The sequence below is a fragment of the Equus quagga genome, chromosome 14, assembly GCF_021613505.1.
Source record: "Equus quagga isolate Etosha38 chromosome 14, UCLA_HA_Equagga_1.0, whole genome shotgun sequence".
NCBI lineage: Eukaryota > Metazoa > Chordata > Mammalia > Perissodactyla > Equidae > Equus > Equus quagga.
The window spans coordinates 22,459,140-22,477,048 of NC_060280.1; the positions used below are offsets into that span (position 1 = coordinate 22,459,140).

The 17,909-nt window shown below is 39.3% G+C and overlaps 1 protein-coding gene across 1 annotated transcript; it reads left to right on the forward strand.

The window, feature by feature from the left end:
- Positions 1–1,538: 1,538 nt before the first annotated feature.
- Positions 1,539–14,729, forward strand: LOC124252215 (interferon-induced very large GTPase 1-like). The gene is made up of 4 exons (XM_046685505.1): positions 1,539–1,634; positions 7,883–8,206; positions 12,350–12,450; positions 13,069–14,729. The coding sequence occupies exons 2-4, from the start codon at positions 7,930–7,932 to the stop codon at positions 14,722–14,724; spliced, it is 2,034 nt and encodes a 677-aa protein (XP_046541461.1). The 5' UTR covers positions 1,539–1,634; positions 7,883–7,929; the 3' UTR covers positions 14,725–14,729.
- The last annotated feature ends 3,180 nt before the right edge of the window (positions 14,730–17,909 follow it).

Sequence of the window (17,909 nt, forward strand, 5' to 3'; positions counted from 1 at the left end):
ATGCATTCCCTGAAACTGTTATTCATAGATGTAGTAATTTCTTTGAATGAGGTTAAAAATGGATTGGGAGGAAATACCTGCAGACAGTAAGTTAACATCTCAAACTATTATCAAATCGCATGCTCAGAGTTTGGGCTTCCAAGAAAACTGGCCAGGGCCCTCCCAATTAACACTCCTTAAATACCCTGATATTTTAGGGGGATTCAGTCACAGTGGTCCAGTACTGCTGGGAACTGAAGACTGAATAGATGACTCTAGAACATGGCAGGAAGAAAGGGACTTCTTGAGGCACGGGCAGTTGTTGAGTCTCTGGGTCTCCAGGGAGGTGTGGTATTGGCCATGTCTGTCAGGTTCTTCTTGCTGGACAGTGAAAGGCAGTGGCAGCTGCTGGCACTGGCCCTTTCACAGCAGGTCTGTGGGACAGGCTGTTGTTTAGCAGGTATGTCATCACTTCTTACCAGCCAAAAACCTAGAGCGTTACACTTTTAGTACCAGCTTTGTCAGTTAATATCCACAGTCACTGCTCAAGGTTGCTGGGCCAGTTCTGTTCCTGGTGTCCACTGTCTCAAGGATCCAGAAACACCATTGCTACCCAAGGAATGAAACTGATTTTCTTTTTAGCCCTCAGATAAGGAATGGGGAAGGTGTTCTTTTAAGCTCTCAAAACCAGAATTATATTCCCCAGGTAAGGATAATGGGTGCCAACATCAACAACTCTACGGTAAACTTCTGACATTAAGGGAGGTGTCTCCCTCCTAAGGGACCTCTTCAATAGGGCTCCACACTATAAGACAAATAATAGCTAACCTCTGTTGAGTACTAATTAAAGGCCAAACACTATGCTATGTGATTTACATGATTATTTTATTTAGTTTTCAAAGCAAACCTAGGACAGAAGTGCTGTTATTATTTCCATTACACAAATGAGAAGACAGAGACTTTGAAAAGCTATGTCACTTACCCTAATTCAACTAGCAAGTGATCACACAGGGATTAAACTCAGTTCAGTCTGAATCTAATCTATGCTCTAACCCACTCAATAGATAGTGAAGTTTTGTTGTTTTTTTTTTTTTTTTTTTTTGAGGAAGATTACCCCGGGGCTAACTACTGCCAAACCTCCCCTTTTTGCTGAGTAAGACTGGCCCTGAGCTAACATCCATGCCCATCTTCCTCTACTTTATATGTGGGATGCCTACCATAGCATGGCATGCCAATTGATGCCATGTCTGCACCCAGGATCTGAACTGGCGAACCTCAAGCCACCAAAGCAGAATGTGCGAACTTAACCGCTGCACCATCAGGCCAGCCCCTAGATGGTGAAGATCTTAAACCCCAAAATTGGACTTAATTTGATAGGTAGTGAGATTCATTTGATGAAGTTTGAAATCAGGGGTAAGATAACACCTCTGGCTTTCCTCTTGTCCTCTCAGGAGCAGGTGAGTAGGTGTGAGCTGGTAGTGCTTGTGGAGCTGGTTTCACCACACCCCACATTCATCAATCACATTGGAAAAACTGAAACTAGTTTTTTAGATTTTACAGACTGTCTCCAGAAAGACAGGCAAATTTCTATCTGCCAGAGCAACCTTCCATCCCCTGGTTTGACTGAACTGGAGGAAGATCTAGGATTCTTACCGGTGAGTACCCTAGTCCCTCAGGGGCCCATAGTAGAATTAGCTTCCCTTTTCCCCAAGAGAGAGAAGGGAGCACATGTGACTGAGAGAGGCCTGGGAGGCCACAAGTCTACTTTTTCTCCTGTAGTATTTATGAAAGTCTTCTTCTTCCTGCTCTTTGCTTTCCTTCTCCATTTGAGTCTTCCCCCGCACCTTCTCTCTGAGTGTATGTGTGTGTGTGTGTGTGTGTGTGTGTGTGTGTCTCTGTTCATCATTCTCTATTGCTCTGTTCCTATCTCTCTCTGTCTCACTTGTGTCACTCTCTGTCTTTCTGTCTTTATCTTCTGTGTCTTAAAATTTGGTAAGGTCCTGCTTTAAGAACATGATTCAGGGCTCTTTGCTCAAATTTAGGAACCCTGGGGGAGAGTCCTCATCAAGGACTCCAAGGCTGAATTATCCTTGGTAAAATGAACAGTGTGCAGAGGACATACAAACATCAAAGTGCAACTGCAACTTGGGTCAGCCTGAACTCGACAAGGGACAGGCAGTGTGAGACCAAAGGGAGGTCTCTGGACAGCCTCAGAGACTGGATAGAACTTGTAGCTCATCCCCTATCATGTTGTGTGAAACAAGCTGATCACAGCTTACCTCTAAGTCCTAGATTTCTTATCTGCAAAATGGAGGGGCGGGCTAGACAATCCCTAAGGCAATTTCCCATGAAACTCAGAATTTCCTAAAGATTGTGTAAGAACTCATCTGTCTACCAACTTACTGGAGTCTGGGCCCATTTTTGGTTGTCATTGTCACTGGAACTGGAGAAAACTGGCTATTGCTCCCATTATGTTCCACCATGTCCTCTACCTCTATCTATCTTTGTCCTAAAACACATATGCAAATCAGTCTGTGCCCATGTCATCCACTAGACACTGAGCACTTGAGGAGTGGGACTTTTGTCTTATTAGTCTTTGAATCCCCAACATACAATGCCTGGCATATGGCAGATGCTTAAAATAGCTTTTTATACATGTTGAGTGAATGAACTGAATGAATGAATGACAATAATTGCTGTATCCTCTGGACTCTTATACCACACTATAAAATAATTGCATTCAAGCTTAATCACTTTAATGCCATGTTTGTGTCTGCCATTTTTCACAAATCTCTTAAGTACAGGAAACATGTCCCATTTCTCTTGTACTCCTCATCATCTGCCACAGCAACATAGAGTATAGTCAACAAATGCTCATTTAAGAAATAAAATAGTGAATAATCCTCTTTACAAGAGCCCACCCAGGGTTCCTCAGAGCCTGGGAAGCTAGGGTGGTGGTGGGACAACTGGTGTGTGAAAAGAATCTATTTGTCACCAGTATGAATGCTCTGTATTTCAATATTTTTTTTGGAGGAAGATTAGCCCTGAGCTAACATCTGTGCCCATCTTCCTCTATTTTATATGTGGGATGCCTGCCTCATCACGGCTTGATAAGCAGTGCGAATGTCCGCACCCAGGATGCAAACTGGCAAACCCTGGGCCACCAAAGAAGAGCATGCGAACCTATCCACTGCACCAGCTGGCCCTTGTATCTCTATATTTAATAGCTGAGAAGTTCATCCACCGCCTGACAGCTGGATATCAGCTCTGCAAAAATAGGGCCCTTGGCCTACTAATCTTCTCTCTTAGCATATTTTCCCTAAATGATTGCATCTCTTTCTTATGGTTTTGACTGTTATCTACATGCTCATGATTTCTTAAACCAATTCTTCAGCCCAGACAAGTTTCTGGAATGCAGGACTGTGTAACCAGCTTAAGAGTAGGCTTCTCCACTAGGATATTGATGTGGTTAAGGGCACTGGTTCTAGAATCAGACTATCATAGGACCTTGAACAAGTTACATTTCTGATTCACCATCGATAAAATATGGATATAATAATACTTGTCTCCTAGGGTTGTTATAAGTATTAAACAATACATGTGAAGTACTTAGAAAGTATCTGGAAAATACAAAGCACCCATGTGAACCATTATATTAATCTCAAACAATATATCAAACTGAATCAATTTTCTTCCTCCACCCCCAGATCTGCCCCATACCTTGTATTCGCCCATCTCTGTAAATTACCCAGTTAGGTATCAACCTAGGAATCACCCTCAAGATCTCCTACACTTCCATTTCTACAAACAACAAAAAAAAAATCCTGATATTTTAAACCCTTAAATAGTTTTTAATTCTATATCTTTTCCCTGTCCCTCCTAACATAGTCCTACCTTTGACCCTCATCATTTCCTACTTGGATCAAAACATTAGTCTGCTCTCTCTCACACACACAATTTTTTCTTTATCCCTGTGACAGGTTGAATAATGACCCTCCCCAAAAGATATGTGTCCTGGTCCCTGGAATCTGTAAACTTTGCTTTATATAGGAAAAGGGAATTTGCAGAGGTGATTAAGTTAAGGATCTTAGGATAGGGGGATTATTCTGAATTATCCAAGAACTCCTTAAATGTAATCACATAAAAGGGAGGTAGATGGGATTTTTACTACAGAAGAGAAGGCAATGTGACCACAGAAATAGACATTGTAATGATGAGTCCACAAGCCAAGGGATGCTGGTAGAAACTAGACGAGGTAAGGAATAGATTCTCCCCTGGAGCTTGCTCCAGAAGGAGCTAACCCTGCCAGCACCTTGATTTTATCCCCAGAAGACTCATTTCAGACTTCTGGCCCCCAGAACTATAAGCCAATAAATTTCTGCTGTTTAAGCCACTAAGTTTATGATAATTTTTTATAGCAGCAACAGGAAACTAATACATTATTTCTCCCTCCCTATCAGCTCATTCTTATCAAATGCCTTGATGTTACTAATACCTAAAACAAACACATAAACAAAACTTCCTTGAGTATACGGTCTATGCCTATGACAGCTCCTTTCCTCTGCTTCTCTTAAGAGCAAAAAGTATTGAGAGATTTAGCTGACTTCACCTCCTCATCTCAAATTTTCTCTTTACTCACTTATACTGGGCTTTTTCCCCCATCCATGGACATGGCTTTTATCAAGGTCATCAGGGACTTTCATCTTAGAAAACAGAATGATCAGTTCTCTATCCTCATCCTCCTGACCTCTCAGAAGGATTTAATATGTTGATTGCACCTTCCTTTTTGACACATTTCCTTCTCTGGGCTTTAGGGATCCCAAATGTGTCATGTTTCCCCAGCTCCTCCTCCCTTGATACTTCTTTTCAGTCTCCTTTAAACTCTCTTCTATATGTTAGAATGTTGTGCACCTCCAGGGGCCTTCTTTCATTTCTATCTATACTTTCTCCCTAACCAAACTTACCAGTCTCATGCTTTTAAATACCATATACGGACAACTCTCTAATCAATATCTCAAAATTGAACCCATCGCTTAAAAGGTATGCCTTACTTCTATCTACTTACCATCTCCATTTTACCTGCCTAACTGGTATTGCAAATTAAATATGGCCCCCAACCTGCTCATGTAATAAACTTTGACCATCTCAGAGCATGACTCTGTCATCAACCTATTTGTTCAGATCAAAGTCCTAAAAATCATCTGTATTAATTTTCAATCTCTGCATAACAAATTACAAAAAAAACTTAGCAGCTTAAAACAACATCTGTTTATTATTTCACAGTTTCCATGGGTCAAGAGTCTGGGTTTGAGTTAACTAAGTCCTCTGCTCAAGATTTCAAAGGACTGCAGTGTTGGTCATGCCGCAGTTCACATCTGGAACTCAGGGTCCTCTTCGAAGTTCATTTAGATTGTTAGCAGAATTCAGCTTCTTACAGATGTAGGACTGAAGTCCCCATTTTCTTGCTGGCAATCAGCTGGGATCAGTCTCAGCCCCTGGGCACATGGCCCACACAGGCAGTTCCCCACATGCTCTCTTCCAGATCCTCAGGAGCACACCTGCTGCTGCTTCTTGTCTCCTTTAAGAGCTCACCTGATTCAGTCAGGACTATCAAGGATAATCTCTCTTTCGCCATATAGAGTAACATAACCACAAAAGTCATATCCTATGTTATTTACAGGTTGTGCCCACACTAAAGGGAAAGGAATTGTGCAGGGCATGTACACCAGGGGGGCATCTTAGAATCCTGCCTACTATATCATCCTTGATTCCTCACTTTCCTTCACACACACAACAAATCCATCAATAATCCCAGTTGGTTATGCCTATAGCATAAACCCTGAATTTGACCATTGCTCATTATGTTCCTTGCCAAAACATTAGTCCAAGTCTCCATCTTCCTTAGACCATTGTAAGAATCTCTTAACTGTTACCACTGCCTCTTTCCTGGTAACTCCTATTCTCCATCCTCATCCAGGAGACACGGTGATCCTCCTAAAGGTCAACCACATAATGTCCCCATGTTTAAAATGCTCCAGCTGCTTTCCATGACACATAGATTAAAAGTTAAAATCCTTATCATGACCTAAAAGGTAGAATATGAATCACAACTTTTAGCTTTCATCTTCTTCCCTCTCCTGTTTTCAATTTTATTCCAGCCACAGTGGCCTTTTTTCTATGCCCCCTCGCCAAAACAAAAACTGGCTCCTGTCTCAGGCCTTTCCATTTGCTCTTCCTTATTCTTGGAAGGTTCTCCTCCAAGTTCTTCACATATCAGCCTTCTTATCTTCTTTCAGGTTCAAACTTAACTGTCACATCTTGAGAGTAGTGTTTCCCAAAAGTCCGCTATCCTCCAACTCCTAGTACTGCTTTACCACATCACCTTATTCCATCATCTTCATAGCAGAAATAATCATATTAATATTTTTATTGTCTTTCTAATGTACACCCCACATCCTACCCTGTCCTGGGATGAAAGTTCTTTATGGAAAGGGAGTCTGTATCTCTTGTTCATAATTGAACAGCCAGCACATGGATCATTGTATGGTGCATGGTGAGTGCTACACAATTACTTGAGGTGCTTTTTGGTACTGAAAGTAAGAAAGTAACAAATAAATCTCAGGTGATATTTTTCAGGAATGAGAGGAGGAAGAAGCAAAAATTAAAGTCTTTTGACAATTATGATTATTTAAACAACTATTCTGATCTGTACTGAAGTGTACACAATGATGAGTAATATATTATCTGTTGGAAATATTGAAAAGATCATGGTTTTACAACTGGAAAGATTTGTGTGAATTTTAATTCTTTCACTTGCAAACTGTGTAACCTTGAAAATCTTACTTTGTCTCACTCTTGGGTTTCTTGCCTATAAAATAGAGAATAATACCTATTTTTTTTGTTAAAAATAAATGAGGTAAATTGTGCAGAGTACCTGCCATAGTGCCCAGAATGTAAGTGATGCTCAATGCATATCAGTTACCTGTTTAATTAATAGTGTTTTCTATCTAACAGAAAAAAATAATTGAAGTACATAGACAACTATAACAAAACAAACTGGAAGCATAATAATAATCGTGAGAGTTGAAAGTTAGATAGCATCACATCTTTTGGGTAAAATCAAAACAACCGTTGGAAAGGAAATGACATGTTATAGTAACTCCAAGAATAGACAGAAGAGAGATGAGATATTGGAGAAGACAGTGGCATTGCTGATATAATAGATGTAATGAGAATAATGGCATTAGCCTCAAATACTTGCTTACCTAGGAGAGTTATCTTTCAGCATAAGGCAAAGTAGTGGCTAGAAGGAGCTAGAAGTATAGGAAAAAGTTGAGGATCCTGTAGTTACCAAGGAATCAGAAAAGTGATTTTCCACACCTCTCTTATTTTTTCTAATTTTCATATGCAAATTGAATCTCCTAAAATATCTCTCAATCCACTCAACACACACAAGTAATGGAACTAGATATGTCCTCAATTCTCTTTTAAACTTTGATTCACTATAATTGCCCATAATCCTCTTACTTTTTTCCTACCTACTGGAGAACAATACTTCTATCTTTCTCCTTCCTTTTTTCAGCATAACACCAATCTCCATAAGCCCCCTATTTCATCCCATTCCCCACAAACAAACATATTCCAATAGAGAATCTTAGGAATTCTAGAGGTGGAGCACAATAGTATGGAGGAGGAATAAAGGTAAGTAGCCCCGAAGCTTTGAAGAATATCCTGTGTGTAAGGAATATGTACCATCAGCACATATTTGGGGGCTTAAAGTTTTTTTCAGCAAGACAGTCTCTGATCTCACCTCCACTTCTTTCTCTCACTTCTCTTAAACCATTTGTTTCATATGTCTTTCCCATCTTTCCTATGATTATCTATAACCATCTCTCCATTTCAGGTCAGTAACTATAGGGTCATCAGTCTCCCAACATTCAGCTGAACAGAATGGAAAGCACATTGAAGGCACACCTTCTTAACATCCTTGAGGACCTTTTAGAGGAGGAGTTGGTAAAGTTCAAGTTCCAACTCACAAACATAGCTCTTTCTGAGGGATACAACCACATTCCTCGGGGCACTGTCCAGCAAGCAACCCCAGTGACACTTGCTGATCTACTGATCCGGTACTATGGGGAGGAATATGCCAAGACTGTGACCCAGGAGGTCCTGAAAGCCATAAACCAGCGTAGCCTGTTGGAGAAGCTCCATCAATCAATGGAAAAATGTGAGTCTAGATCTAACCCAACCCTCTCTTGGCTGGATATAACTCAACTCCTTCCCTGAAATCTTCATTTCTTAATTAATTCAACACACACTTTGACAGCATAAAATTTAAAAGGAACTGTGTGTCATGGTGCTTTTAAAAGTTATTTATTGAGATAAAATTCATATCCATAATTCCAACATCTCAGCCATACCTGAGTTTGATTCTGATGCTTGCTCTGTCTCTTCAAACTGCATTTTTTGTCTTTTTATGTGCCTTGTAACTTTTTATTGAAAGCCAGACATGATGTGCTGGGTAAAAGAAACTGAGGTAGATAGGACTTTATTGTGAGTTTTTATATTTGTCTGGCTAGGAGTTAGGCTGTGCTTACTGTTTGCTGCAGCTGCGGTGTCAGAGGCTAAACTTTCCTCTAATGTCCTTGTTTTTGTCTCCCTGTTGTCTTTGGGTTTCCCTAGAGACTCCTTCTTAAATAGGGTCAGAGAGATGTAGTCCTTTCAGTTGTATTCCCCTGTTATTATACAGAAACCTTATTGATGTGGTGGTAAGGTGGAGGGCAGGAGAAGCATTCTATAGCCAATGATTACCTCTCAGTCTTTTAATGAGCCTGTGCCACTGGGCTGTGACCTTCATAGTCTTATCTCCTGCCCACATTCAAGGCTCAACTGAAATGTTACCTCGAGAAGCTATTCCTGTTCCACCTCAGCTGAAAGTACTAGCCTCTTCATCCAAATTCACTGTGCGTTTTTCCCCTTAGTTCTTATTGATCATATTATTGATTTTTTAACTGTCAAAGTAATTTGTGCTCAATAAACATTGGGACACAAATATGAAACAAAAGAATAAAAACATCAGTCATGACCCCAACAGACGCACACAACAAACAATGTGGCGCATGTCCTCACTTTATGTTTAATAAATTTTTCTTCACCTAGATTATACTGTAGGTACAGTTTTATATCATTAGAGGTTGTTTTTTGGCTTAAAACATTTCCCATAGCATTAAACTGTAATTCGTAAGTACTATTTTAAATGCCTACATATTATCCCATCCTATTGGTGCTTTGTAAATAAATTTTTCTGTAGCCAAAATGCCATTTCAGACATTTTGTTGTTCCCAAAATAACATGATGCATAATGCTGTGAATATCATGAATATCTTCATGATAGATCTTAGTGCTCATTTTATTTCATTCCCTTAAATTCCTAAAATTGAAATACATGAGTCAAAGGGTGTATATATATACATTTGTGAATATACATATATATCTTCAAATAATTTTCCAGAACTACTGTATCAATTTAGACATATACAGTGTATGAGTATGGCCATCTTACTGCCTCTCACCAACAGGAAATATAGTAATTTTTAAATCTTAATTTGTAGAGAAAAATGTTATTACTTTAAAAATATTTTTTAAATATATATTTTCAATTTGTTTAATAAAATAATTCATGAATATACTTAAAAACTAAAGCATACAGAACATTACTTTGACCCTTCTCTCCCAAAATAACCCCTTTTATCTCAATTTTTCTTTTGGTGGTGACTGCAATATCTCTAAATAGTACGCTTTTACCACTCTTTCATAGATTTATCAATATTAGGCATCGTTCATTGATTTCCTGCCATTATAGGCAAGTCTTTTGCTCAACTATGCCACCTCTCGCTTCCTACCCACTCTCTTCCCCATAGAATTATAACAGTATTTTTAGTTTATATACAGATTATACCTGAATTTTATTTTTTTAACTTTTTAATTTGGTCCATTATGAGAGGCAGTATCTTGAAACTCCCCAAAACACTTATACTTTACATGGTCAAAGTTGGAAATCTTTACTTTCTATCTTAGAATCATGATAAAAACTTACATCTCTTATTTATAGTTTATTTCTAAAAGTTGAAAGTCAATAATTTACACTATTATACACATATAAATTTTAGTCATAACAAACTCGAGTTCAGTTATTACGTTTTAACTTTTGGTTTTATTTTTTGCTTTCATGGAAATCTCTCATTGCCGTATTTTGTGTTTTTTTTGGCATTGTACATCTTCATCACATCCTATGTGCTTCCAATATCTCAAATATCCTATAAAGTGAGTAGACTTCTCTATTCCTCCATTTGTTTTTTAGATAATTCCTTTCTAGAGTCCTCCTAAGAAAAGGTATGTGGATAGTAATCTTTCTGAAAATAATTTTAGTCTATTCTCAAGCTTAAAAGGTAACTGGGTTGGATTGAAGGGTTTAGGTCTAAAATCCTTTTACCTTATTATTTTGAAAGAACTACTTGTCTCTATTGCTTACTGATAATGAGTCTAATGTCAGCCTGATTTTCATTCTTTTGTGAGTGGTCTCTTGACCACCCCACCCCTGCCCCAGATGATGTTAGGGTCTTTATGTTAGGGTTCTAAAATGTACAGTGAAGTAGGTTTTTTCCCCCTATTTCTCTTGCTGGAAACTTGGGAGGCCTTTCTTTTTTAATTTTTTTTATTTTATTGAGGTCATATTGGTTTATTACATTGTGTAATGTCAGGTGTACACTATTATATTTCAATTTCTGTAAAGAGTGCATCGTGCTCATCACCAATAGCTTCGTTTTTATCTGTCACCATACATGTGTGCCCCTTTACTCTCTTCGCCCACTCTCCCACCCCTTCACCCTCTGGTAACCACTAATCTGTTCTCTTTATCCATGTGTTTATCTTCCACATAGGAGTGAAATCATATGGTGTTTGTCTTTCTCTTTCTGGCTTATATCTTCTTAACATAATGCCCTCAAGGTCCATCCATGTCATTGCAAATGAGACGATTTTGTCATCTTTTATGGCTGAGTAGTATCCCACTGTATATATATGGCACATCTCCTTTATCCATTCATCAGTTGATGGGCACTTGAGCTGCTTCCACATCCTGGCTATTGTGAATAATGCTGCAATGAGCATAGGGGTGCATAGATCTCTTTGTATTGTTCATTTCATTTTCTTTGGATAAATATCCGGTAGTGGAATTGCTGGGTCATGTGGTATTTTCATTTTTAATTTTTTGAGAAATCTCCAAACTGTTTTCCATAGTGGCTGCACCAGTTTGCATTCCCATCAGCAGTGTATGAGGGTTCCCTTTTCTCCACTTCCTCTCCAACATTTACTATTTCTCGTCTTGTTAATTATAGCCATTCTGATGCATGTGAGGTAATATCTCATTGCAGTTTCGATTTGTATTTCCCTAGTTATTAGTGATGTTGGCAGGCCTTTCTGAGGTGAAGACTAATGTCCTTTAACTCTATCACTGGTGAAGGTGAAGTTTCACAGACTGCCACAGACTGATCTTCTACTTAGCTACAAAATATACCCACAAATATGTTTGTTCTGAACCTCGAAACTTGGTCATTAGCTGGATACTGACCTTATTCTTGACCAAACCTTAATCTCAATCTGCCTGACTCTTTCATTTTGTTTCAAGGACTGATTATTACATAGACTATCATTATCATGAGACGCAAGGTAGGAGATTCAGTTATAATCTGTGAGCAGCCTAGAAATATGAGGCTCTGATAAACAAGATGCTCAATATTTGGGGAGTGATATGGAAGAAACATTTGACTACTTTAAGTCACCATTTGTAGCAAAAAAAAAAAAAAATTGTCATCCTCAGGGAAGACTGCTGTGAAAGTCTTTTACGGTTTTACTTGGATTTCCTTTCTCAAAAAATTTGAAAATATGAGGATGAAGAGAACCTGACTATTGAGAACCATCAGACCCCCTCCACTCTCCATACCCCAAGTCAGTCAATGTGCTATGACCGAGATTTCTGAATAAATAGAACTCTGTTTATCAGTAATACCCTAGTTAACTTGACCCAGGCCCCTTATTTGATCACTATTATTTTTGTGTCATTTTTAAAGCCTGCACCTCTCAGCCCACAAGATGGTTACTCTTATTTCCTGACCATTCTCATAATACAAAATATGCATATCTTTCCTTGGCTCACCCTTGGGAAAAAGACACTAATGATGAATTCATGTTAAGCTGTTGGCATCAAACTAGTGATTGTAGGTGGGGAAGAGGCTAAGCTTCGAAAACACTGCAATTCTGACTTCATGTTTTACTAATGGTGAGAATAATGAACATTATTTTCCCTCCAAAGCTGGATCTTCTGCTCAAAAAGTTGCAAAAAAGACAAATAAGAGGAAGCAAGAGAATGAAGCAGGACCAAATGAAGATAAACAGCAACTAACTATCTCAAAGGTTTGTAATCTGCACTGGGGCAGATATTTTTGCCCTGGAATAGAGTGGAGTGTCCAGGCCATAGGATGCTCAAAATCTTAGGGGCTTACTGGCTTCTATGTCCTACAAGATATATCATAGTCATTCCATGTTAGCATCAACATGCTTCCAAGTTGTTTTGGAAGCATGTTGATGCTAACATGGAATGACTATGATATGTCTTCTCCAAGTTGTTTTGGAGAAGAGCAAGATCCCAGAGAGATCTGGCTATGACTCCTGTCTCTGCTGCTCACTTCTGTGTTACCACTGGAACATTGCTTGATTTTCACGAGCCATTCTTCTCCAAAATGAGAATACTAGTAATAAAGAGGGCATTATGAAAATTGATGGTTACTAAATAAAACCAATTCATTTTCCTTTCAGTTTTCCTTGCTATCCTCATTTTCTGCTTCTGGCCCTTCAAGGTGGAACCCTGTATTATAATTCATCCCTTGATCAGCCCATTACCTAGCACATAGAAGGACTCAATTTATTTTTGGAAAACTAAAAATATATTTATACATTCGTAAATGATAAACTTAATTGTCTCCTTGTTATAGAGAGATACTAGCCATTATCACTGTTTTTGTTTCTTTCTAGAGATTTAGAAATATCTTTAACCAAAAGAAAATATCCAATGAATCTGCACCTTATCCCAGAGATCCTCAACCAAGCAATGATAAGGAAGTAACAACCAAAAATCAATACTTTCATGACTTGATTCGGCGGCTTAATCTGGACAGTTATTATCCCAAGAAGATGGCCAAAGTCAATTCTCTTTTGATAAATAAGACCTCCCTCCATGGCACTCAACCAAGAGCTGAAACAGAGCTAACATTTTGTTTTCTAGAGAAACTTTTGGTATTAGATTACCATTTGCGATATCTAGTTTACAGAGGTAATATAGATACAATATCTACTGTGTCCCAGACACTGAGAACCACAGAACAAGAAAGAACATTTGAGAACTTTTTCATTATCAAGGAAACACAATCAAATGCAGTACAAATTTACATCCACCCAATGGACATACAAATGGCAATTTTTCACTGTGCAGATGACTTTACAAGGCAGTATATTTTCACCAAACTTTCCATTTGCCAATTCGCTCTCCCACTTTTGGTGCCAAATCCTTGCAATTCCCAAATTGAATTCCCTCTTTGGTCTCTCAGGCAAATCAGGAGAAGCTGGAGAGAGGTGGAAAAAATAGGATGGGAGAAAAAAATTAGGAATTATAATAACCAGCTGATTAGTTGGCAACCTATACATATTATATCTTTCATAAGAGTTGGAAATTATGTCTCTACTTCCAAGTCTCAGATTTTGAATGCACTCCTGAGTAAAGGCAAACATGACCATTTTTCCTCCCACCATTCTAGGGAAGACAATAATAGATGTCTATTGATAGATGGTATGGTGGAAATCTGCTGGTTCTGCCCAGGTGGGAGAGCTGAGGACAGATTTGAAAACTGTATTGCCTTCACCAATCTCCATGGAAATGCTGAAATACATGAGAGGCAGGTTAAGTTCCTGCAGCAGGTCTCCTCAGTCACTGTCATTCTCCTGTCAACTTCCAATTTTGACAAAATGACTAGTTCCCTTCTACTCGAATTTTGGAATTCACCCAAACCTCTTATCTGTTTGTTCGAAAATGCAGAAAATATTATGGATGAGAATTCTGCTCACAAAGTGAGAATTGGGATCAAGAACCTAAATAAGATAGAACTAGCTGATAAAATTACAGCTACTTTAACACAGTTGCTGAAGAAGTCTGGATCTCCTTACAGTTTGAGTGATTGGGCCAACATTGCTAGGAAGTATGAATTTATTATTGATGAGGACCAAAGAGGCTGCCAAGAAGCAGGGAAAAAAGCAGACATCCTAATGGACATCTTGAGAAAAGTGAAATTACCTGAGATAAAGGAGAAGTTACTACCACTTCAGGGAGGTCTATGGCGTGATTGGTGTAAAAAGGATAAGGAACTCCATCAGCTCAGAGAAAAAGGAAACAGGAGCATTGAGCAATACACGAATGAGATTGAGAAGGAAAAGCAGATAATACGTTGTGAACAGTACCACAAAGTTATTAATCTTAATGACCTGATGAAGTCTCTGTTTGAAAGTCTTCAGTCACATCCAGAGACCCACACAGAGCTCTACTTTCTGCAGGGGCTGAGCATGTTAATGGACCAACTAACCACAGGAGAGTTAGAAAAGCTCCACCAGAGGCATCGTTTTCTGTTGGCTCAGGTGTGAACAGAGAAGCAGAAGCTGTCAAAGAGAGACTCCCTCAGACGCTGGGAGGCTGAGCTACAAGCTGTTTCCAAAGAGATCAGTGACTCTACCCTGGGAATTGAGTATCTCCTGAGAGAGATGGGCCAGATCTACGAAGCTCTGGAAGAAGCTTCTTCCCAAACAAATACACTATTTCTCTCCCTTCCCCAAATGGCTGCTGACCTGATGGTATCTGGAACTCCCATTGAGCTGATGGATGGAGATGCATCTTATGTGCCCCTGAAGTGGGTGGCAGCTGTTTTAGACAAGGTCTCTGAGAAACTTAGAGACAAACGGGTGTTTGTTCTCTCTGTCCTTGGCCTACAGAACTCAGGAAAGTCCACTCTGCTGAATGCAATGTTTGGGCTTCAGTTCAGTCTCAGTGCTGAGGGGTGCACCCGGGGGGCCCATATGCAGCTCCTGAAGGTGGAAGAGATGCTCAAGGAACAGCTGGGCTTTGATTTTGTGCTTGTTGTGGACACAGAAGGACTTCGGCCCTCAGAGTTCATTAACAAAGCACATAGTGAGGAAAATGAGTTGGCAACCTTTATCATTGGACTTGGAAACTTAACTCTAATCAATGTTTTTGGGAATGATCTATCAGAAATACAAGATATTCTGCAAATAGCTGTCCATGCCTTTCTCAGGAAGAAACAACTGAACATCTCCCCAAGGTGCCTGTTTGTTCATCAGAACACAGAAGAAATTATAGATACAAATCAAAGTATGGAAAGGCAAAGATGGCTGCAAGAGAGATTGGATGAAATGACACTTGCTGCAGCTGAACAAGAACAGTGCTCAGATGTATGCCACTTCAGTGATGTCATTAAGTTTGATGTCAAGACCCACATCCATTACTTTGCTCACCTCTGGGAAGGTTCTCCCCCAATGGCCCCTCCTAATCCCTGCTATAGCCACAATGTTCAGGAGCTGAAAAGCAGGATTCTTAAGCATGCCAAAGAAGAATCCAAGGGAGGTATTTTGAAGATATCAGAACTTAAAGTGTGGATACAGGATTTATGGAAGGCCTTAGTGAATGAGAACTTCATTTTCAGGTTCAGGAACACCCAGGAAGTCAAGGCTATGAATAAACTGGAGACCATGTACAACAGCTGGACCTGGGAACTGAGAAGTCATATGCTGGACTTGCAGAATCAGCTGACCAACAAGATTCAGAATGGAGAAGTTGAGGAGATCAAGAGAAGCTCAATTGAGAATCGAATTGCAGGAAGACATGAAGCCATTAAGCAAGAACTTGAAAGGTATTTTCGAGAAGACAGAGATAGAGATATCTTGGCTCAGTGGAAAGGAAGATTTGAAGCTAATCTGAAGAATCTTAAAGAGGAGCTTATAAGAGAAACTATGAGAAAATGTGAGTATTTAATTAGTGGAAAGAAAATACAAGACCTTTTGAAGGAGGAAAAAGTAAAATTTGAACATAAGCTATTAGAAAAAATCAGAGAGATGGCTGTGTCCCCCAGTGGGAAAGAGTTACATGATAAGGAGCTGAGAGAGATGTTCAACAAGATCTGGTCAGAGAACATCTGCATTCTGTTGCCTCCCACACTCCCGTCTGCTGAGGGTCCTGATATTGATATTGAGCTAGAGAACATCCTCCTGGAGCATTTTAAACAGCATCCCAATATTGTGAACAAAATCAGATATCGTAATACAAGGAAAACATTTTCTATCAATTATTCCAAACATGTTATCACCTCTCAAAAGTTCCAAGTATATGGACCCTCTGTGGAAGACTTTGAAAAAGATATTATAAAGAAGACAACAGCTCAAATTATGAAATTGGTTGAAGAACTCATACACATAAGAGAACAACAGAATGAGGGTTACAGTTCTAGTTACTTCCATGAAATTCTGCGAGTGATCCATACTGAGGCTGAGGCTGCATCTCAAGGAGCCAGGTTCATACTGACAAACAGATATAAACTAGAACTTGCCCTCGAGCTCTTCCAAGAGGCAGCAAACAGCTTTAAAAAGATATGTATTGCATTCAAGAGAGCAAACAACCCCGTTCTCTACCTAGAAAGCATAAAAGAGGAAGTTTTTACTAAATTGATCTTATCCTACAAAAACTGCCAAAACATTGGCTGATTTGCTTTTGTGAAAAGAGTTTCTGCTACCATATGAATTAGAATAAACACTCAAAAAGCTTGTCAGTTCCTCACCTGCCTTTTCTCTTCCTCTGTTGCATTGCTTTCTGTAATGAGCATTTCTGTAACCCAGATAATTAAACCAAACCCACTAAACACTATACTTTGCATCTTCTATGGGAGTTTTAGAATTAGTATATGTTCTGTAAATGAATCTCCAAACTAATGTTTTGCCAAAAGTTTAAAGTAAATATTTGTTAGAAATAACACAAAACATGTAATTCACTTTTTTGAATAACGAACGTCTCAAGTAGTACAACGCTATAAAGCAAAGAAAAATGAAAAGGAAAATTTAAGACCAAGAGTAGGGGCTGGCCCGGTGGCATAGTCGTTAAGTTCACATGCTCCGCTTCGGTGGCCCAGGGTTCACGGGTTCGGATCCCAAGCACAGACCTGCACACAACTCATCAAGCCATGCTGCAGCGGCATCCTACATACGAAAAATAGAGAAAGATTGGCACAGATGTTAGCTCAGAGCCAATCTTCCTCATCACAAAAAAAAAAGAAAGAAAGGAAAAAGAACCAAGAGTGTATTGGACTTCTTCCCTTCCTCTCTTCTTTCCTTCATTTGCTTAATTATCAGTTGAGTCCCTGCTGTGAGACAGGAATTCTGCTAAGTGTTGTGGATATAGAGCAATATAAGACATGGACTCCGGTTGTTATATAAATGAGCAAAAGACAGCCTCTTTATATGAGCTCTTAGGTTGTTTACTTCTTCACAGTAGCCTGGGACCCATTAGCTCCAAAGCCCACCGGTGCCAAACTCGAAATTTTATACAGACAATTGTTTTTACTATAATCCAAATAAGCATATTTTCAGCCATTTAGTGCCTGCCCACTTTGCGCCTTGTAAAACTGACCCCAATATCTGTTAGCCTTAGAAGGATAAACTCCAAGGCTATAAAGACCTCAAGCTGACTCTGCTCATTGGAGCTCTCTGATTCAGAGACTGCCCACTGCAGCACTGATATCACTTAGACATGTAGGCCCTTCTCTGAC

Coding starts and splice junctions, on each gene's coding strand:
- LOC124252215 (XM_046685505.1), top strand. CDS start 7,930: ATGGAAAGCACATTGAAGGCACACCTTCTTAACATCCTTGAGGACCTT. Junction 8,207..12,349: donor CCATCAATCAATGGAAAAAT/GTGAGTCTAGAT, acceptor TTCCCTCCAAAG/CTGGATCTTCTGCTCAAAAA. Junction 12,451..13,068: donor AGCAACTAACTATCTCAAAG/GTTTGTAATCTG, acceptor GTTTCTTTCTAG/AGATTTAGAAATATCTTTAA.